The sequence below is a fragment of the Stigmatopora nigra genome, chromosome 14 (genome assembly GCF_051989575.1).
Source record: "Stigmatopora nigra isolate UIUO_SnigA chromosome 14, RoL_Snig_1.1, whole genome shotgun sequence".
Lineage (NCBI taxonomy): Eukaryota > Metazoa > Chordata > Actinopteri > Syngnathiformes > Syngnathidae > Stigmatopora > Stigmatopora nigra.
The window spans coordinates 4,992,908-5,014,940 of NC_135521.1; the positions used below are offsets into that span (position 1 = coordinate 4,992,908).

A 22,033-nucleotide genomic window follows, 5' to 3' on the forward strand; every position below is an offset into this window, starting at 1 on the left:
TGTATGAGCATCTATTTGTATAAGTAGGTAGATAAAAGTACACTCTGCCAACAGACACTATCATTTTTTAGCCAAGAATGACATGATAGTCTGTATCACAGAGTTGGATGTATTAAATAAAGGTCCAGTACATATTAATGAACCTACAGGAAAGTAAAGGAAGATATAATTGGGTACAGTGGTACCTCTACTTATGAATGTCTCTACTTATGAATGCCTCTACTTATGAATATCTCTACATACGAAATGTTCAGGTTACAAAACAGCACAATGGGATTTTTTATCTATATGAAAGTAATTAAGGTTGTGAAATGCAAATGTCCAAAATGTCAACCTTTCCTCTGACATGCAAATATGAATGTAGCATCCTGTATTTTGTTTTGAAATTGGCGTGATATAGTTGATCTCCCATTGGCTATCTCCCAACACCCCGCTGGCCTCCCATTGGCTTTCTCCCAATGCTGGGTAGCATTTAGCATTGCCCAGGAGGGAGCTGAGTCTCCCTGTAGCCTTTTTCGCATGTCTTGGACCCTTGTCACGGAGTTCTATCACACGTAAAGGACAGAGATATTTATGTTTGGTGAGTTTTTGTTGACAAAAGTATTATAATGGATTGATAAATAATTGTCTTCTAATTTTAAAACATATCTTACACAAAATTGGTATACGTTTATGTCCTTTTTAAAGGGTTTAGAGGGTAATATTGCGGACCATGAGACAGATTAGGGGATTTTTATGTAAAATGAGACTCTACTTACAAAACCGTTGCTGGAATAAAGGAATTTCGTAAGTAGAGGGATCACTGTTTATATATATTTTTTCATTATATCTCATTACAATGCAGTAGAGTACGTACAGAGTAACTAAAATACACATGTACAGTATATTGTACTTTCTACCCAAGACTGCAAGGATCCCTTGGATGTCAAAGGGATATTGTATGAGTATCAAGCGCCCCCTGGACAAGAGCGACAGATAATGAGGCGCCTTCTGTCACGACTCATATGCAACACATCATGTGTGCTTAGAGCTGCACTTTTGGCTGACAATATTACCGTGTAGCTTTACCCTTTAACGGAATAGTGTACTGAAGCAGGAAGATCATAATGCACCTTTCAGCATTTATTATTCATTATTTGCAAATGGAATCTGAAACGTACGGATGTTTTAAAAAAAAAAAGACGATATCAGCACAATTCAGGTGGATATCACCAAAACTAAGTATTTGTGGGTGACTGTAGTAATACTTGATAATCAATCTGCTTTTTTATCCTATTTGGTGGTAGGGTAGTTTGAGCCTGTTCCTGCTGAGTTGGCAAAAGGTGGAAATTTAATTTGGGTATTCTTTTAGAGGCTGGCACTGGTGAAAACCTTGGATCTTTTTTCCCGTTCACTTTTTCAGCTTGCAATTTCTCATCTGGATGTTATAAGTGGGCATTTTATGCTTTTCTATGATATAAACAGAAGCCCACTTATAGTCTGCGATGTAGGAGGCCTCTCACAACGTTTTTCTATTACGATGAAGTTAAAACTTTTGCAGTAATTGCATGAACTACAAAATATAGCATATGGGACATAATTAATAAAAACTGGAGCAGTAGTAGTATATAAAAATTACCAAACTGACAAACTATCACTTAACAAGGCCATGTACATGACTCACTACATTTGTAATGGCGATAAACCAAACTTTGAGTCTGGAACACCCAAAAAGTGCCAGAAGCATCTTGCATTATTACACCAAAATCCTTTTAATTTCTTCGACAATGTTTTTTGGAGTCATCTATAAATATGCATCTAGTCTTTCTACACGAGTGTATAAATCTTTGTATATGAGAGAGTGCATTCCGAAGCCCCTCCTTCCTAAAATGAATTATTTAGAAGTGAGTCTCTTCGACTTATCCACGGTCGAGGGGACTCTGGTATGTCGCATTCTGCTCGCCATGGCACAAGAGACCCTAATTCCGCACCTCACCCGAGCGCAGATGCCTCCTCGAAGCGAGCCCACCTTTGCGCCACCCGCAAGGGAGAAAAAAATCTTAGGTGACATAATTCGCATTCATGTGTTCCAAAACATTCTAAAAAAAATAAAGGGTTATCTTAGAGGAGCACTACGTGTCCACAGAGAAGAAGCATGTAAAATATTCATCCATCTGACTGGCTTAATAATGTATTATCCCTCAATTTAGCATCCAGAACTTTTGCCGTGTTCAGCTTTGCTCCAACGGCCACCAAGCAAGCGCATGTCCAGATCCTAAAGCTTTGAAAATATCACATTTTCACACTCAGAATTTGCCATTAATGCAGTGAATCGGCTTTAAGAAGAAGCCCTCCATCCAACTTGAAAAATCCTGAAAAATGCGTCCTTCACATCTTCCAAGGAAGATGGAAAAATGCAAGGTGGATTTATCAAGGTGCTTAAATTGTTCAGACTCTTCCCCTTGTTTACTATTTTAGATTTTTAGCCTTTTCATTGCTTCTTGATTATGATCAGGTTGAACTATACTCATTTTTTGGCAGGCTGCACTCACCAAGAACTCCCTTGTCTTTTGAATATGATAAAAATACAGATGACAAATGACATTTCTGATCACTATATCACCAATTTATAAGAATTTAGGGTATCTTTAAAGGTGCACAATCTTGCATTCTGCAAATTCAATTGTTATTGCTCATTTTGGAAGGGCAGAAAAAGACATTAAACGTGTCAGACTGTGTCCAAATATAGTCAGGATCACTTCCCACTATCCCAGTCTGATGCTGATGTGAATCCCCACACACCACAAACACACACACACACACACACACACACATATACTCCTCCCCCTGAGCCCAACTGATGGAAGACTGCTTCCTTCCTCTGTGTATTTTCAACTTGCCTCCATCCTCTCTCCATAATGGCCCGCCTCACATCAACACAAATTCAGACAGCGAAGCCCATGCTTTCCATTCGCGGCTGTTCAACACACACACACACACACACACACAGACGGACACACAACGACATAGCGCATGCAACAGGGGATTAAGTCTGACTGGCAAAGTCGCCAAGAGCCACTGGCTGGACTGCAGGGGGAATTGATGTCCCCGACTAGCAAGAACCTTTAGTGTGTTTTGCATGTGTCAGTGCTGACAAGAATATTCTGCCTGACCGCTGATAAACGGAAAGAGAGAGAGAGAAATAGAGAGAGAAAGAGAAGAAAGATGCTGTGCTTTCATTTTCAGAGAAGAAGTTTGCCTTCTAAAAGAAGACATTAACTTTGTGGGTGACGGAAAACTAGAGGAGTGAAGGGTGTGTAGATTTGTGGTAAAAGTACAACTAAGGTCAAGCAATCCTATTGGAAGGATTTCATAGATATTATTGCTAAAGGACTCTGCTTAGATTTGCGGCTTGAAATAAATTTGATTTGACATGTCAGTCCAAATTTTCTTTTTAGAGGGGGTGGGGGTGTCCTCGGGTTGGAGAGGTGTTGAAAATTGGTAAAATTGGATGTCAAGGAAGCACATATGTTGAGTAGTAGCGCCATATTTATACTTGTATAATTTAGGCTAGTAGCCTCATTATTTGAAATGGTTCAAGTGGCTCTCAAAACGATGTTCTATGATGCTGAAGTGCTTTAAAGTTGTGTTATTTTACAATGAAAGATGTAGCCTACCATTTTGGCTATGCTTTTGGTTCTTCACTTCTATTTAATGCAGTTTTCTATTGTGCTTAACCTATTTTATACACTTTAACAATGCTTGAAAAAGTGTTTGCCAGGGTAAATGATTACTATGCTCTTCCCTATTTTTCATCTGAACATTTCTTACACAGAACGAAGACACACTGAAAGGCGCATTTTTCTTTCCAAGTTTAATAACCATAATGAAACCCAAAAAGTGCTTCTATACATGGGTTGCTTTCTCACTTTTTTTCAATTCTAGCCATCGTGACGATGAGGAAAACCAAAGTAAAATCCTCCTTTTCACGGGCCGTACGTTTCTTATTTGTATTTCACAAACATTTCAACAAAGATACATCAGGTGTTGGTAGAATAAACAAAAGACTATCTTTTATAGAATGAAGTGCTGTACAGAAATGTGAAAGATCATGCTGTCATGAGGCAGAGTGAAATCCAATTTACCCAGTTGAGTAAATGATGAAATAGTGAATAAAGATAACACTTGTTTAGAATGAAAACAATAAAATGGCACTTGAATTCTCTTCAATTGTGAGCATAACAATGGCGCTGTGACCTAACAATAGCCGTCAAGACGTTTGGAAAGAAGGTGGGAGGGATATGAAGGTAAAGAAAAATGGCGCAGCTGTCGGTGGGAATCGTGCACGAGATGACCTGCGTGCGTGTCACTCGGCCGAGACACGATGTGATTGAAGAATTTGGGGGAAGTCAAGTGTAACGACACGTGATTGACAGCGAGAGGTGACGACTGCCTTTCTCGTGGTGAGGGGGAGGAAGACTGCGGATCAAAAATGGGGTGACGTGAAGGAGGAGAGCTCCTTGCCACGTTGGAGATGAGAAAGTGTCTTTTATTTAAAAAAGCTGATGAGTGGCTGAAGGAAGAGCCCCAGTGTTCCCAGTACACACACCGTCACGAATACCCACAAGAAGATCCTGTCGATGACCATGGCCACGTATTTCCAGTCGTCTTCCACCTTTAGAGGAGACAAAGTTAAGTCAGTGCAGCTTGTTGAATTGAAAAACCTTCTACGTATATTTAATATGAAAAAATTAGGCGACTTTTGGGAATTTTGGAAGGTAAAAATAGTGAAATTATTCTCACATTTTTTGAAAATCGACCGTCCATTTTGCTACAGATTTTCACTTTTTTTTTTTTTGATAGCAACGGGTTGGTAAGGATATTTTTTTAACCATTTTCACCAGTGTACCGTGAGAAATTGCGTTCAACACTCGCCTAGCGTTGTTCATCGTTAAGCTAATAAAGCAGTCCAGTCTGCTGTGCAACTGGGACAGCGCACGTGTACTGAATAAATGTCAGGCTATTTTGGTGGCTAGGCATGAAAGTGTACTTATTGTGTCAACACTCAGGCTAGGGTACTGTATATTGTTAGTCTTTGATCCGTCAGGTGTGTACAATCGGATCAAGGCTGCTGTGGCCGTAATGCTTTTGTCGTGTGCAGAGAGAAGCCGGCGTGGCTATCCTTCGCAGCCAGATCGCGGTCTTACAAAGAGAAGATGGCGCAACAAACATATCTGGCCCATCCAGAGTGTGAGGATGAGATAGGAAAGGGTCTTTGAAAAAACAGGGGCTTTGCTTCCCTTTTATAGCTCATAACACACACACACACACACACACACACACACACACAAGGTACACGTAAGGGTTTACTGGGTGTATATTTGTCTGGTTCTCTAATGTGGGCGATATTCTTAGAGCCAAAGTCAATTGAGAATGTATTTTTGCTCTGACGTTGTTGCTTAAAATGTTCAAGTGTTTAAGATTGAAAGTAGTATAAAATCAACTTTGCATGTTTATGCAAACTTAGGCTAATGGTTCATAAAAGTATAAAAACAACAACAAATGGATTTTCCATCAAAGACCGTCTCACCTCTTTGGCTTTATTGCGGGTCCTCATGTTCTCCGCGATATACTTGACGCTCTCGATGGCCTGCTTGACCTCCGGCGAAATGACGGAGAACGCCACCAATGCGTTGACTTGGGAGGGGGAGTTTAAGGCCCTGGGCAGTTTGGGTAACTCGGACTCTGGGGGTCTCTGGGTCTGGGGTCCCTGAGATGATTGGGTAAGCTTTGGCGGAGGAACAGGGGTCGGGACCTCCTTGCCTCTGTAGGGACATCTTCTGTTCATATCCCGCTTAATGTCACGGTTCATCTCGCCATATTCGATGCAGTTCATGGAGCTGCTCAACGAAGAGGCCCCACCCCCACCTGGGTCCAGCGACGAGCACGCCACCCCCCCAGTGATGCCTCCGACGCTCACACTGGCGCTGCTGCCGACACTGTTTTTTCTCTTTTTGCCACCGCCAGCGTTAGCCCCGCCTCCCGTCCCAGCCGCGGCGCCGGACGAGTCGCCCTGGCCTTGGTCGATGGGCCGCCTCATCAGCATCACCCTCGGAAGCACGCCCAGGAAGACGGAACGCACCCACTCGGGCATGGTGTGAGTCATGGGGGTGCGGTAGTGGACGTTCAACACGAAGACGGTGATGACGATGCTGAGCGTGACGAAAATCATGGTGAAGAGCAAGTACTCGCCGATCAGGGGGATGACCAGCGACGTGGAGGGGATGGTCTCCGTGATGACCAACAGGAAGACGGTGAGCGAGAGGAGGACGGAAATACACAAGGTGACCTTCTCGCCGCAATCGGAGGGCAGGTAGAAGACCAGCACGGTCAGGAAGGAGATCAGGAGGCAAGGGATGATCAGGTTGATGGTGTAAAAGAGCGGAAGGCGGCGGATGTAGAAGGAGTACGTGATGTCCGGGTAGATCTCCTCGCAGCAGTTATACTTGATGTCGTGTTTGTATCCGGGGGCGTCGATGATTTCCCATTCTCCGCTTTCCCAGAAATCCTTGAGGTTCACCTGAGTTGTAGAAAATTTGCATTAAAACAGAAGGTCGTTTCGGATTGGATGGGACTGTGGTACCTTTGAACCGATGAGAACCAAGTCGATCTTGGCCTTGTCGTAGGTCCACGAACCAAATTTCATGGAGCAGTTCTGATAGTCAAAAGGGAAGTAGGTGATGTCCATCGGGCAAGAGGATTTAAAGATAGCCGGAGGAACCCAAGTGATGGTGCCGTCAAACTTCAGCAGAGCTTTGGTTTTGTCCTCCACCAGAAAATCCCCTACGGCGCTGTGAGAAGAACGCAAATGGGAGAAATGGTATTTTGTGAAGAGGTCTTCACAATATTTAACTGGAAAGGTCAGGCTAAATAACAAAACCAGGACTATTGTTTATTAAATTGCTTTATGAAGCAAATGCGTCTCCAGCAGACAGAACAAACATGCAATAACATTTTATGATGTGACGGAATTGTGATGAGACCTGCTCTGTAAAATGGGAAAATAAAATATCTCTCACTTCATCTTGTAGATATTTAAGACTCAAGATTAACGGACTCAAACTTACTTGTTATATAAAACAATGTCCGGCCTCCAAATCTTGTTGGACGGAACCCGAATAAACTCAATTCCTTCATACTCAACAGGTATCCATCTTAGTTTATAATCATTCCAGACCTGGAAAAGGGGAAAAAGATGAATATATTATTTAGTGACAGAAATTCAACAATCCATTCAACTCAGTGCGGCAAAAACACGACTCACATGTCTCAACCACAGATTGGTCTCCATGATTTGATTGACCTCATCCTATGGAAACATGTCAAACAAATATTTCCTACTGTTTTTCACAAAAAACGTTGTCTACGATTTGTCTTACCACTTTGACAAGTTGGGATATGGACACTTCGAACTCCACCGTGACCGGATCCGACACATTTTCCACCGGTCGGATGAACTGGTTATACCTTCGGAATAACCGCCTAAATAAACGGTCCTCTCCTTTGAATGAGAAACTGCCTGATGAACAAAAAAAGTGGAAAGTATTTGAATACAATCATCATATAGTTTCTCAGTTTTTTTCCTCTGAATGACCAAATGTGCTATCCCTTTAAAAAAATACATCCAAAATGCTCATTATTGAATAAATGACAACTCATATGATAGCGACATTGCATGAGCGATCTAAAAAATATCCCAAAACATTGATACCCTTCTTTCTTATGCGACTTTCATACAATAGTTTGACTTTGAATTCAAATGTAGGGTTCGCTAATTCAACAAAATCAAAAGTCGCCACTCCAGTAAGGAAATCCAACACAAGATTACTTATGCAGCATCATTTTTCCAATTCATTGCCATGGGAAATGATAAAATGAGATTTGTCAGTATTTATTAAACACAAGAAGTACTGAGACAATGTCTACTTATTTGTGGAGTGTCCGTGCAGTACGTGCATTGCAATGCAGGCCTGAGGTCACTTTGTGGAAAAGTGCCAGGAGTCACACGGCACCCTGGGATGGCATACAGACCCCCCTCACGCCTGTCCGAGCAGAAAATGTTGCCTCACTTGGGACACCGAACACTCACACTACCAGCACACTGCCTCTCCATCCTAAAAAAAAAGCTCCAAAGCCTCACCATGGACAAACAAATAGACTCAGTGTTGTTAGCATTTGTGTGCGCGTTCCAATTACCGTCATCTGACTGGCAGTGGATAAAAAAAATGGTAATTAGAAAGACTAATTCCCCCCTGACGGCCTTGGCACTTGTCCGTAAGAAAAAAAATTGGATTTGGGCGTGTCTTTGAACATTTTTGTCTGTTCAGCCGGTAGCAAATTTGTGAGGTCAGCGATGGGTTCTTCCACACAAAAGTCAACCGAGCATGTCTTCATTGAGGTCTCTTGATGAAAAAAAAAGTAGAAGAAAACGACTTTGCGTCAGCTCAGCTTTAAACGTTTGCTAATCCATCGAAGACAAAGACACGAGAGGAGAATGACAGATCAGGTGGCGGACTGTAAGCGAAAGGTCGACACCCCCGCCGAGGCTTTAAAAGTAGGCTATGGTACATTAACCTGTACTTCCTGGGATGCGCTAACCATTATAGATGGAGGGTTGAATTTGCTTCATTGAAAGGCCAGGTGAAGTATAACCCTATGTCCGTGCAAAAAAAAGCCGCAAGAAGTTCCTTTTCCTTGATGGTCAATAAATAAAATATGCGGCTTTTAGAAGGATATTTTCCTGCAGTGTCTCAAAACAGCATGCTTTTAACCTGTGCATTTATTTCATGATTTTATTTTTATATCTTGTGATCTGTCGATGATGTCGTGACTCATAATTAACGGTTCTGGACTTGGTATGCAGCAATTGTGATTAAAGCTAAGTTAACTTAGAATAGGTTAGTATTGTTTGGATTTTAGAGGAGTTTTGTTGACTTTAAAGTCTTCTTTATTGCCAGCTATGTTGACATTCTACATGAAAAGGCAGGATTGTTGTCTTGGCTTGTTTTTCATCCTATGCTGACCTGTCCAGGGAAATAACGCTGCGATTTATTTGAAAGGTTGCTTTACTGACACCTCAATCTCAAGTGTACCCAGAAAGATTAAAGTGTAAAATGAGGCAAGCTGAGAAAACAAGTATTCTCATTCAACATTGGACAAGAATGTCACCGCTCGTAGGAGTCAAGATCGATGCTGGGATTGTGATTCAAACAATGATTAGATGCAATTATTTTTTCATTGTATTGGTTATCATTTTAATTAATGTTGGTTATTTGTGTAATTTAGTGCCATTTACTCAGTTAATTCCAGGCTCCAATGTACTGTGTAGTGTTTGTATGTTCTGCCCGTGTCTGCGTGGGTTTTCTTTGGGGTTCTACGGTTTCCTTCACGTAAGGTAAACATCGCAATTTTCTCCTCGTGTTTTCCTCATAAGTGTAATAAATTTAACTATAATTGGTGAAGACTGATGGGAAAATATTGACCAGTTTATCATTTTCTATTGCCGAGCTGTCATTTCAGTGTAAATACACCCCAGCGTTTGTTTAATTTAAACTGGATTGGTCTATTTCTGCATTATGAGAAGTTTCCATAAAATGAAAAGGCTTTCCATAAGTTTCTTCGGGTCACTACAGCGTAATGAAATGGCCCCCCTCTTGAGACCCTGGCGCAATCACAGTGCCAGGTAGCTACTTTTTAAACACTCGGTGAACTCCCACAACCTTGTCTAAGCCTCTAATTGGGCGAGGGGAAAGCAGGGCAATTATAATCAGTCAATTAATTGGACCTTGCGTTCACTCTGAGAAAGTAAATTGAGCAGGTTATTTTTTTTTGTTCTACAGTTTATATTCTCGTTCTTCCCCTTGCCACAAAGTGTCTAAGTTAGGATAAACAAAGTTAATTAGAAACTTTGACCCCCAATGATTCTGTATTGAGCCTTAAGAGCATTTCATCAAGAAGAGAAGTGTATTATTCAAAGGCTTTCAGAGGGACAGATTTAGTTGGTGCAACTTCAGGAGTGCTTTCATAAAAGCACACGTGACGGCAACATCGTCTCTGGTGAAACATTCATGATTTTAGATGTTCTGAGAAGAAATCAGAACCGTTCAACGGGATGCAATGTGACTCACTTCCGGATAAACTCAAAAACAATTCAAATGGGAGGAGCTCCTATAATATTCAATGAGATTAGAACTTATTAAAACTAATTTCTTTAGTTGCAGTAGCTAGACAGACACAGAAGGCAATGTAGACCTAGCTAAAAATGGGGGCTATCCCAATGTAAACTAATATATTCTGGGCTCTAATTTAATTCCCAATTGGATTGTTCTCATTGCTTGAAGTCATTTTTTTTTAAATGATCCATCGTGGAAAATGTAAATTTCAAAAAAACTATTTTATAAATCAATTCCACACTGAAACAATTTTATGAGTGATATACTTTACCTGCAAAAATGTACAAATCTATCATATAAACCTTTGAAATGGTTTCCTGCTCACTTTACCGGCGCTTGGGATAATCACGGACATTTTGCTCCTCAAAATAAACTCGACAGTAAAGAGACGCGAAGTCAGGCGACCATACGACGTGGTCTTTGTTCTCCGGATGATGAAAAGGTACACGTTGGGCCTCCAATAGCCACCATGATTGAGATTTAGCTTGTGTGCGCTTCCATATCTACTGGCTCCAGGAACCCAGAGAGAATATTTCTCTTTGATCAGGCATGTGCTTAACGGGATGAAACTGGACGCTCTAAAGAAACTAATTACCCTCCAATAATACACGGTTGGCAATCTGTGTCACATGTGTCCGGGGGTGTGTGTGTGTGTGTGTGTGGACAAGTGGAAAAGCGTGAGATTGTCGGTAATAAAGAGCTTTCGAGGCTCCATTTCTTGCTTTTGACGTGTTGGACGATGTTCACCAAAGTGCTTAGAACTTCCCATAATGGTTATTGCTTATGTATTGTCAGTATTAAAGTGTATTATTATTATTGATTGATTATTTATCTGTTTCTATGTTTGTTGTTGTTATTTGGGCACTTTCCTACGTGTTTATGTCTACTTTTTATTTGACTACTTAATTATTGGTTATTTATTAGTTTGTTTCATTGTTGTTGTTATTTGTGCACTTTTTGGTAAAGCTTTATATCTCTTTATATAATAAGATCATTCAATTCAATCCTAGTGTGTGTCTGTTTGCATTTTTTTAGATACACTTTCACAACTTTACCTCAAACGTTTTGTTTTTTGTTTTTAACGTAAGCAAGAGCACCATTTTGGATATACCAAAAATAAAAATCAAGTAATATTGATGCAAATGAATACCTTTTTGCAAATAAAACACAATATAATCACTATAAATTATGGAAAAAAATGCCATTTCTGGCATAATGATCATATTTTAGAACTAAATGCGCTACGAGGGCACACGAGTGGTGCGAATTAATGCGATAAGGAAGGTCAAATCAGGTAAGAGGGCCACATATGTTACAGAAAAAGACAGACGGGCATTTTTTTTTGTATTCCATCTTCAGTGAACACTGAGAAATGTGTTGGATGAGGTGTGTGGCTCAAGAGCCAAGAAGCCTTCCAGGTAAAACTAGCAACTAGAGCAAGGGGGGTAGTTGGAGGCCTGGGGGGGGGGGGGGGGTACGTTAACGGAGCATGGCAACATTTTAATGATGAACAAAGACAATTATGGCTGAGCGAGGGTCAAAATGTCAAAGGTCACGAAGCGTGTCATTTCTTACCATTTGCAATGAGGGAAAAAAAGCAATTATATGTACATTTTTGCAATCGTTTAATATTGTGGTGACCTTTAGGCCCGTTTTGCATTTGCATGACATGCAGTTGGATATTAAATGGGAATTGCTCATTAATTATAGTTGTTATAATCTACAAGGTGAAATTTCAACGGTCCTCTAACGTCCAATAGAAATCGTTCTAAATGTCTACAATGATGGAAACGGATGAACTGTCATTATGCAAAAATGAATGGGTTTACAAATGACATAATAATAGTTTATACTTTTTCCTTACTTCATTTTTACTGTATAAATATCAGTTTATGTCTACTTATTCACGTGTGCACTGTATAGTGGAGCTTTAAATGTCATTGTGTTTTTATAATGACAAGGATTTTAATTCATTTTGGCACATGAGCTATTTAAAAATAAACATTTTTACTCATTTATGTCCGCTTCAATCAAAGCCTGTACCATAAACTTATTTTCAACACAAGCCTTTTGAATTGTTTGTGTTGGTAGCTCAACCAAACGTTCTTTGCAATCGTCTTGGTCGACAAAATTGCATTGGATTCCGACATTGCAAACTATCCAGAATGAAAGCTTACCTTTGGAACATAATCTACATTATCTACGTTATCTACCATCAGCATTTGCAGTATGCGAACCGAGTCATTATCTAACGTCTTGGGACAAAAACGTGTTGCATTTTCAGCAGCAGCTAATGTAGTAATGACTGCAAATTTTCTGGCCAAAATGGCGTAGGTGATTACATACAAAATTAACGAATCACCAGTGACTTTTGAGCGTGACCTGACTGTCAGTGCATACCAAGCTGCAACCAAGAATGTCCTGTTTATGAATTTTTGTCAGCGTCGCAAATGTCCACAGCAAAAAATAAATATTTTGTTGCCTAAGGCTAACTGCAGAAACTAGGAGAAGCCCAATCATTTTAATGTGAAAAGTTTGTGATCAACCCTTGTCTGTCTATTTGAACCCCGTGTTTTTGTTAGTCATTGTCGGATCATCTGCCTTGTTTACTTCATGCCATGTTACCACGCCATCTTCAATGTATCTCGTTCCCCCAAAAATATATCATTAGGAACTACAAATGAGTCAAAAGCAATGATTCCGATTCAAAATATGCGACTATCAGTCACAATTTAAGATCTTTTGATTTGAACAGTCAGCAAACAATAAAAATTAGGGATAAAAGGTCAAGCCGATGCTCACGTTTGTGGCATTTTGGCCGGAAATCCCGCTAAGTCGCTTCATCAGGCAATTTGCCGTAGGCGCTAAAACACATTACGCAATGCCGCTGATTTTAATCACTAAATCCCAAACCTTGAGACACAGTCTCATCTTCTAAATGTGCTGATGCACGCCGCCAAGCGAGCCCACGGGCAAACTCTTTATTTTGCACGTCATAACTTCAAATATAAGCACTTTGTGTGCTGAGCCCCAAGAGTCAGATTATTCTATAGAAATGGCTGGATGTCACTGACTGCAACTTCAGCGTTTCATCTCTTGTGGGGACAAATTACCCGGCAAGAGACAATAGCCTCTCAGACCCCAACTGTGCAGTCCGGCCCTGCGTGGCTTTTTTTCAGGATATCTATAGTCCAGTTTTAGAATCACCCGACCAACCGGCAGAAACCAAAAGGACAGTGTTGTGTCCGCAACGATTCCATCGTCCTCGGTCAGAATACCTTAAGTAGTCATTGTTTTCATTCAATTATTTTCTGAACCGCTTACCCTCACAAGGCTTGCGGGATATGCTGGAGCCGATCCTAGCTAAATATGGGTGCCAGGTGGGTTAAAAAACCTTAATCGGTGGCCATCCAATCGCAGGGCACAAGGAGACAAAGGACAACCAATCATAGATAGGGGAAATTTACAGTGTTCAACCAGCCTATCGTACATGTTTTTGGGATGTGAGAGGAAAACGGAATACCCAGAAAAAACCCACGCAAGCCGGGTGGGAATGTGCAAACTCCACACAGTGAGCAACCAATCGAATTTAGGGGCAATTTAGAGTGTTCAATCGGGCTACCCTGAATGTTTTCGGGATGTGGAAGGAAAGCGGATTACCCATAAAAAACCCACGCAAGCCCAGAGACAACCTGCAATCTTCACTCAGTGAACAACCAATCATAGCTGGGGGCAATTTAGAGTGTTCAACAAGCCTGTGGTGCATGTTTTGCATTGAAAAAATCCACTAAAATCTTGGACATTTTTCTAAGTCCCTTCAGATTTAGAAAAAATCCGCTCAAATCTTGAAAAAAATTCTAAAACCCTTCACATGTAAGCCTGATGAAAACAATACAAAGTCCACACAGTGAGCACCAACCTGAGATCAAACCCATGGCCCCAGAACTGTGAGGCCGACGCACTAACCACTCATCCACCGGGGCGCCTTAGTCATATTTTGTTCCCTGAAATTTTTCCATTTGGACTGTGTGTGTATGTGTGTGTATATGTGTGTGTATGTGTGTGTGTGTGTGTGTTTGTGTGTGTATGTGTGTGTGTGTGTGTGTGTGTGTGTGTTTGTGTGTGTTTGTGTGTCAAAGCGAGATGTCAATCCATGTGTGTGTGTCAAGTTTAAAGGCAGTGTGTGATTCAACGCCCCGCACAAGATGACGAGTACGCGACAATAGCGTGCACTTACGTAGCACTCACCCCGAGGGGGGGGGGGGGGGGGGCGTGTACGTGGATAGGTTTATTTTTGCACTTAGAGCTTTGAACGAGGAAGGTTTAAAAATATTTGCACATAACAAAACATTGGCACCAACTAAAGTACGTCTTATCGCTCTGTAACACTTCTTTCCTGGGAACGCAGTTTGGATATTAAGGGAAGTATTTAAGATGAGCTGAAATTTCCTACTGATGTCACATGCTGCAAAGTTTGGGTAACAGGCTGAAAAAGTCAAGTTTTTATTTAAATATTATTAATAATGAAGAAGAATTATTATGGAGATTAGAATGTGGAAAAATACACTTTTTTTCTGAGTTACACACTGGAGAAAAGCATCTCCCTGGAAACAAGGTTCAATTTAGTTTGTAAATTAGATATGCTTTGTAAAATTAAAATTGAAATACCAACAATACATATGAGAGTAATTTAAGGAATACATGACAACACCACTGCAGCTTTAGTACAATAAAACCACTCCAAAAACTGGCACAAACACCAAAATTAGTCAAGTATTATGATAAGATTTGAAATGGCGGTACATTTTTAATGAATCCAAGAGTTATCAATTCCAAGTTGGCTCCCTCCAAGCACGGACTAAACGTCCAATCATATTTCTCTGTTCTCTCAAAACCCCTCGGGGGCATAATTATACGTAACATGATAGAATATTCTCAGATGTCACAATTCACATGCACTCTAGTTAACAAGTAATTTCCATATAATAAACACATTTCTTTTAGCTTAGAAATTGCAACGAAACAGCACAAACTTTAAAAAAATACCAAGTTTAGAGACAATTAGAAGACAAGAGACCGTTTTTTTCTGTGCTTAATCATGTCCTCGTATGTAAGAAAAGCACATCCTTGCAAATTAAATTTGTCAGTATATAAACATGTTTTGTACAAAGTATAACATGCCAAGTAGCTCCAGGGCGTGACAACGTGGATATTTTTATACATCAATGTGCTTTTCCTGGCCACCATATTAGATTAATAATAAGCTCGTGGAAAATCTGTCCAAAAATAATCAACAATTTAAAAAAAAACTATCATCACTCCACTTTTTATGCATTTATTTTTCAGTCATGAGTCCAAACTCTATTAAAACCTATTTTCCGCTCCCATTAATAACTGCCCAGCAAAGTTTTTACTAGAAAATGTTCATCAATTTCATAAACCAAGAAGAAACAATCCCTAAAAGTCACCTCTCAATTGCCACTTTTTTTTTGTTGCGCGTGCTAGGGGTGCCGGCGCGCTTACCTCGGGCTGCGAGGAGGACCAGCAGCAGGAGGACGACGCCTGTTTCCACAGGATGAATCATGAATGCATCGGGCAGTCGGGGATGTTCCTCGGGATTTGAGATGGCGAATGGATGGAGATGTCCCCTTCAAAATGTGCTCAATCAGCTTTGGAATTAGATGAACATTATTCTTGGAGGCTTGGAGTCGCGGTGCGCTTCGCCGGACAACTTGGTCGCCGAACCTCCCTGCCAACCCATCCTCCATCCCTCCCTCCCCCCTCCCTCCCTTCCATCCTCTCTCACTCCTTGAGGTCTCTCTCTCTTTCTCTCTATCTCTCTCTCTCTCTCTCTCTCTCTCTCTCTCTCTCTCTCTCTCTCTCTCTCTCTCTCTCTCTCTCTCTCTCTCTCTCTCTCTCTCTCTCTCTCTCTCTCTCTCTCTCTCTCTCTCTCTCTCTCTCTCTCTTTCTCACTCTCAAATGATGCTCCTAATTCCCCACAAATGTTGTGAAAGGCTGAAAAAACATTTTATTTTTTCAAAAAACAATACAGATTGCACTTAAATTTCAGATTAAAGTCCAAATGGAAATGTTTTATTTTGACATTCTCAAATGATGCTCCCAATTCCCCACAAATGTTGTGAAAGGCTGAAAAAACATTTTATTTTTTCAAAAAACAATACAGATTGCACTTAAATTTCAGATTAAAGTCCAAATGGAAATGTTTTATTTTGACATTCTCAAATGATGCTCCCAATTCCCCACAAATGTTGTGAAAGGCTGAAAAACATTTTATTTTTTTCAAAAAACTATACAGATTGCACTTAAATTTCAGATTAAAGTCCAAATGGGAATGTTTTATTTTGACATTCTCAAATGATGCTCCCAATTCCCCCCCCCCCCCCCAAATGTTGTGAAAGGCTGAAAAACATTTTATTTTTTCAACAAACAATACAGATGACACTTAAATTTCAGATTAAAGTCCAAATGGGAATGTTTTATTTTGACATTCCTGTGACCTTTTTTTGTTTAATCCAAGCAATGCAATACAAATCTACATGAGTGATAGACTTTAATCAACTCTTTACATGGCAAATAATTAGTATGGGTAATTATTATCAATTGACATGGTTAAATTATTATTGTATTTTTAAATATTACAGCATGCTTTATAATATGTTTATTTGTTTATATCCAGATAGACATGCCTATATTGATAAAAGGGATCAAATAAAATATCAAATAAAAATGAATCAAAACATGTCATGTCTTGTTGAGGTTTTGGGTGGAGGTGTGTGTGTGTGTGCTTTTCAACTCTTGTGTCCCTCCAGGCTTCCCTTCCTCTTGTAGCCAGCTGCTCCTGATTTGGTAATCAGTGGATCGTTTGCTTTGTTTGCCAAGTTACCACGCCATGTCTCCTGTCAGGTTTGTTTTTGTGATTTGATATCTAAGAATTGTTATTATCCAAAGATTCCTGCCTTTAGTTTTGCCTACCATTGACAGTGATAGAATTTATTTAAACTAAGCTGAAAATGGCCAATGTAATAGGTCACACTACAACCTATGAATATTACATTACATTTTTTGCACCAAAAAAAAATCAATGCCCACATTGTACATGTACATCCTGCAGCAATGCAAAAAAAAAATGCAATATTCTAGTAAACTCATTTTAATTTTGTGTTATAAATATAGATCATTTAATGTGACCCTATTTAGGTCAACACAGAGTAAGATTTATGTTGATTATGTTTTCTGTCCTTCAACTTTTGTGTTTTGACTCAATTGGTGTATTTTAGGGAAGTGCACTATTAGAAAGAGTACTGCAGCACATACCAACAGCTAAACTATAAATGACCCATTTAGGTACTTAATTGATTTTATGCAAACAGCATGGGCTTGGCCAGCTTAAAGCATTATCCGCTCGGTAATATTAGAGCTGTGCGGGCTGGAATTGTCCATCCCAATCAAATAATGGGAAGCAATAATTGCAGAGGGGCTTGACGGAGGCCAGCGTTAAATTCCTCTTGACTGGACTATTGTGTCTCTTTACTGAATAAATTGAGAGATGATTTGTTAATGGCTGACATACTGTTGCTTTCATTTAGAACTTGCCACTTTAACAAAAAAATATGGAGTAGAAAAGTTGATAATGATGACGATGTATAAGATTTTTTTCTTTCAAAAGGTTCATGACATGACCCTTAAAATGTGTTTTGAGAGTTAGAACTATAGTAATTGGCTTCAAGGTGAAATTTGTTGTCATTTCTGGACAAAAAAATGAAGTATTTTCACATTTTCTACCATGGTGTCACTGCTTAGCTCATTTTAAAGAGGAAGGGAGTGTTGGAACAGTTGTAAAAGATGATCTAAATATCATTATATCAGTAACGTTGCATTTAATGTCATTTGTGAGCTTCAGTCAAATTGCATAAAATCCCTTTTCCTGGCATCCAAAATTGTAATTAGTTTTGCTGGTGATGACGAAACATCTTATCTTGTGTTTTCACCACCAAAACATTGCAATATTTTTGTCATTCCAAGCATGAATCATATGAATCATCCACATTGGATTGGATTTGATAATACAATAAATATGCAGCTAAATAATATTCTGTCATTCTCATATTCCTTGCTATATATAGGCCACACAAAAATATCCTAAAGTTGCAACCATTACATCAGTACAACCTGTTAAACAAATGCAGTATATCAGTACGACGACTCGTCCATGCGGGAGAAGACTTGAAGAAAAACAGGACGTGACAAGATGATTTTTTTTTGGGTGACGTTCAGCGGCACTGAAGGCTCTGAATAAGCCTAAAGGTGAAAGTCGCACGCACCACCGTGTACTGTCCACTAACAATGTAACAATACGCGCACGTCCTTTTGCCTATGTGTACTTTTATTAAGTTTGACATGGATTTTGCTGCACCGTCACGTCACACAAATGTTAGTGTCAAACTAGTCGCGTGTGACAAGTGGATGAGTGCTTCTGATGGCGTGTACGTTGCCGCTTGGCCGCAAGAAGGAGACTCGCACGTTTGCAGCTGGCAGGTCGTCGAGGAGAGATGCCGGTCGAGGTCGGTTGTTAGGCTTCGGGGACGGCCGTGGCGGTTAGAGGCTTGGCTGAAAGACGTGAAGAAGCTAAAAGCGGGAAGGTAGTGTGAGATTGGATGCTGACGTGGAAATAGGGGAGCCTTTTAAAGCATTTTGCGTGTCATCTTTAGCTTGAAGCTGTCTTCTGCCATTTAATCCATGTCCATGTGATGTGATGGAAAGTGTTACATGAGTGACAAAAGAGTCAAAAATCACAAAATGGGAAGATGAGATTGCTGAGATTAGGTACAAAATGAACTAGTATAATGTTAATGGCTATATTAAGGGTTAAATGGATTCATTTTTGTGGTCTTGTTTGTTTGTTGTTGTTTTTTTTTTAAACATGACTTTGTTATGGTAGGGAATCTAAAAAAAAAAAGGGCGCTTGCAGACATTTTTAGTAGGTGTAAACACATTCAAATGTTGAAATAGGACGAGTTGTTACCGAAACAGTCTTGATGAAGAGCAACAGGTAAGGAAGGGAACAGCTCAGGGGACGTAAAAAGGACCTTGAGGCCCAGACGGAGGCGGCCACAGGAAGCAGAAAAGGCCAACTAGTTACATCAATGAGCATCAGACAGGACTGTCTAGGTCCATTTCTTTCAACATGACACTTTCTGTGCCTCCATTTCATTTTCATGCAGACCTTCCCTGGGATTCTCCCCTTCAAGCACCTGCCTGTTTTCTTGCAGCATGTATTTGTCTTAATAGGAAAGATGATGTAAGACACTCCCTCTAAACTTTCTCCAGCTTCTAAATTCTAATACACAGCTTAGGTTTTCTTCACCACTTTCTCTAGACACACACACACACAAATAAAACACAAAATCTTCCTTTCCCCCCCCCCTTCTCTTGTCAGTCTTACTGTGACCTTTGACCTCGTGCAGCCTTCGGGGAATCCGCCTTTCCTCGGTCTCCTCAAACATTTTTTTTCTATTTGGTCTTCTGTCACAGTCCAGTGGCAGAAGACTATTGCCTCATTTATTGTGAGCATCCAACGGTGACTAAGTGCCGTCAGCACGGCCATTCGGCGGCCATTCGGCGGCCTCCTGCAGCCACTAGTGGCGGATACTTACTCCTGCTTGAATGGCGCTGGCCTTGCTTTACAATCTTAATTAAAGTAAATCCTGGGCACTAGCACAAGCCTTTGGGGCGAAAACCTTCAGTCCTGCTTCTTAATTGGAATTCGGTATGTTTTAACAGCATTGATTTTGCCACTGAGGAACAAATTATAAGGATTTTTTTTATTTTTAGTAGACATTGAACAACATTTAGTGTTTGGTATGTTATTTTTTTAGCATGATATATTTGCCATTTGATTTATAAAAAGAAATATTGTAGTCGTGCGCTTAAAAATAAAGAAGAATTAGTATTAATATAGTCATTCCAAATTTGATTAGTCATTATGTCTATTTTTTTCCTTTTTCTGGCAAGCTTTTTCCCCCACATATTAAAAAAATATGTATTTTGTTGAACTTTGTTAAAATAGTGTTGTTACTGGCTTTTACTAATTTCCTCTCTAAATGAAAAAAAAAACGTTTTAAATTGCAGGAAAAAATATTTTCAACTGTTATCACTCGTTTATTTGGATTTATTGTTTTTGTTCTAGTTTTTTGTATTCATTACAACAAAAATGCTGCCTCCCTTTAAAACCACACAATGTAACATGTCTAATTTCTTCAATTAATCCAAAAACAAATGTGGTTGAAAAATACCTATTATGTACAAAGATTCACTATTTCATTTCCGCCTTTGATATTTCACTTTAAGAACAGGAGTTTAAAAAATACTTCTAAACAGACCAGCATCCACTATCTGCATGTTTTATGTTTTAAAAGCCAATGTATATTTCGTACTGTCCCTCTCAAATCACCGAGAGAGTTGCAGTGTCTCAAATGACCACAAGAAGGCGAAAACAAGCACTGTATACTCCTTTCCTGGGGGTAAACAACTTGAGGGGAAATTTATGGCTGAAAAGGCTACATCTGAGGCCATTGTGGACCTGCACAAGGAATGCACCACTATTGCAGCCCCCCATGAGTCTGCAGGATGGATGAGACCCTGACGCCATTGCACGCCCAGCCACAGATTCACTAACGCAGTTATGTAGTGCATAAATATCGACCCGGGGGCGCCGCAATGGCAGGTATAAATCGTAATGGTCCTGTGGAAGATAATAGGCGAGATGCACTATAGCAAACACATTAAATTGCTGACACTCACCAGGATGCACCACAGTGTGTGTGTGTGTGTGTGTGTGTTTTACAGACGCATGAGTGTGTGCGGGTTTATCCCTCGTCATATAAACAGCATGGTGACACTCATCAGAGAGCATTATGGACTTGGGAATGCACCTTGGTGAATGCATTGTATGAAACTGTAAATTGAAACTGAAATTGTAAAAAAAAACGTACAAATGTAAAGCTGCACATATTTACCCACATAGGGCGCACTTAAAATGCACTAAATTTAAGATTCTGTAGATGTCGCTCCACAGTTTTGACGGTCTGGGTACATTGCTTGCTGACACACTATATTTATATAGAGATGGGGGTGTGTGCGCATATGTTGCTCAAAGCATGACAATATTGGCATTCGACGATGATGTTTTCATCCACAAACAGTGTCTGAGACGATCCGAAATGAGTAAAACAAGATTGGTTTTGCAAAAAACTGACTTTTGTTTGTTTATGCGGCGTGCACAATTTGAAATTATTTAAAAAAACGTATAAAATAAGGACAAAACTTATGTAAGTTGCCAGGTATGATGTACTGTCAGAACTGTAGCCCTGGATTTGTCACCCTGCCCTTTCTTGACCCTAAAAAAAAAATCAATGTCATCTCGTCAACATTTATTCTGGTAATAACAACCCGAGTTGAAGCAAGACATGACATTGAATGCATTTCTTTTCCTTTTGAATGAAGATCCCGTTGGAATTTTCCTTCCGAATCTTCACTCTCTTGTTCTCTTAATTAAAATTGACGAAGCCGTCAAGCTGGTTATTTACGAATCGTGATGAGGAAAGGCGCTAGTCCGACTATGAGCGAGATGTAATTGCTGAATCGGAGTCCAATTCCACGGCTGTCACTACATCGGTGGGATTATGTCCCTTTTTGACACACGTCGGGGTGTGTGTTTGCATGCATTGTGCATTGACATTAGTGATGTTGTGAAGCCGTCGGTGTTGTGGATTAGTGCGAGCGCCAGCAAGTGTGCAAACACG

General features: G+C 40.0%; 1 protein-coding gene across 1 annotated transcript; it reads right to left on the minus strand.

The window, feature by feature from the left end:
* Positions 1 to 3,852: 3,852 nt before the first annotated feature.
* Positions 3,853 to 15,968, minus strand: LOC144207475 (neuronal acetylcholine receptor subunit alpha-3-like). The gene is made up of 7 exons (XM_077732969.1): positions 15,735 to 15,968; positions 7,419 to 7,558; positions 7,304 to 7,348; positions 7,107 to 7,216; positions 6,623 to 6,830; positions 5,570 to 6,559; positions 3,853 to 4,654 (listed from the first exon to the last, which is right to left on the minus strand). The coding sequence occupies exons 1-7, from the start codon at positions 15,793 to 15,795 to the stop codon at positions 4,529 to 4,531; spliced, it is 1,680 nt and encodes a 559-aa protein (XP_077589095.1). The 5' UTR covers positions 15,796 to 15,968; the 3' UTR covers positions 3,853 to 4,528.
* Between the last annotated feature and the right edge of the window lie 6,065 nt (positions 15,969 to 22,033).

What these genes read in the sequence shown, in the direction of transcription:
- LOC144207475 (XM_077732969.1), bottom strand. Translation starts at nt 15,795, where the DNA reads ATGATTCATCCTGTGGAAACAGGCGTCGTCCTCCTGCTGCTGGTCCTC. An exon ending in GACATTGTTTTATATAACAA is followed by an intron (nt 6,831 to 7,106) that starts GTAAGTTTGAGT and finishes TTCTTCTCACAG; the next exon opens with CGCCGTAGGGGATTTTCTGG. An exon ending in TGGTTCTCATCGGTTCAAAG is followed by an intron (nt 6,560 to 6,622) that starts GTACCACAGTCC and finishes TCTACAACTCAG; the next exon opens with GTGAACCTCAAGGATTTCTG.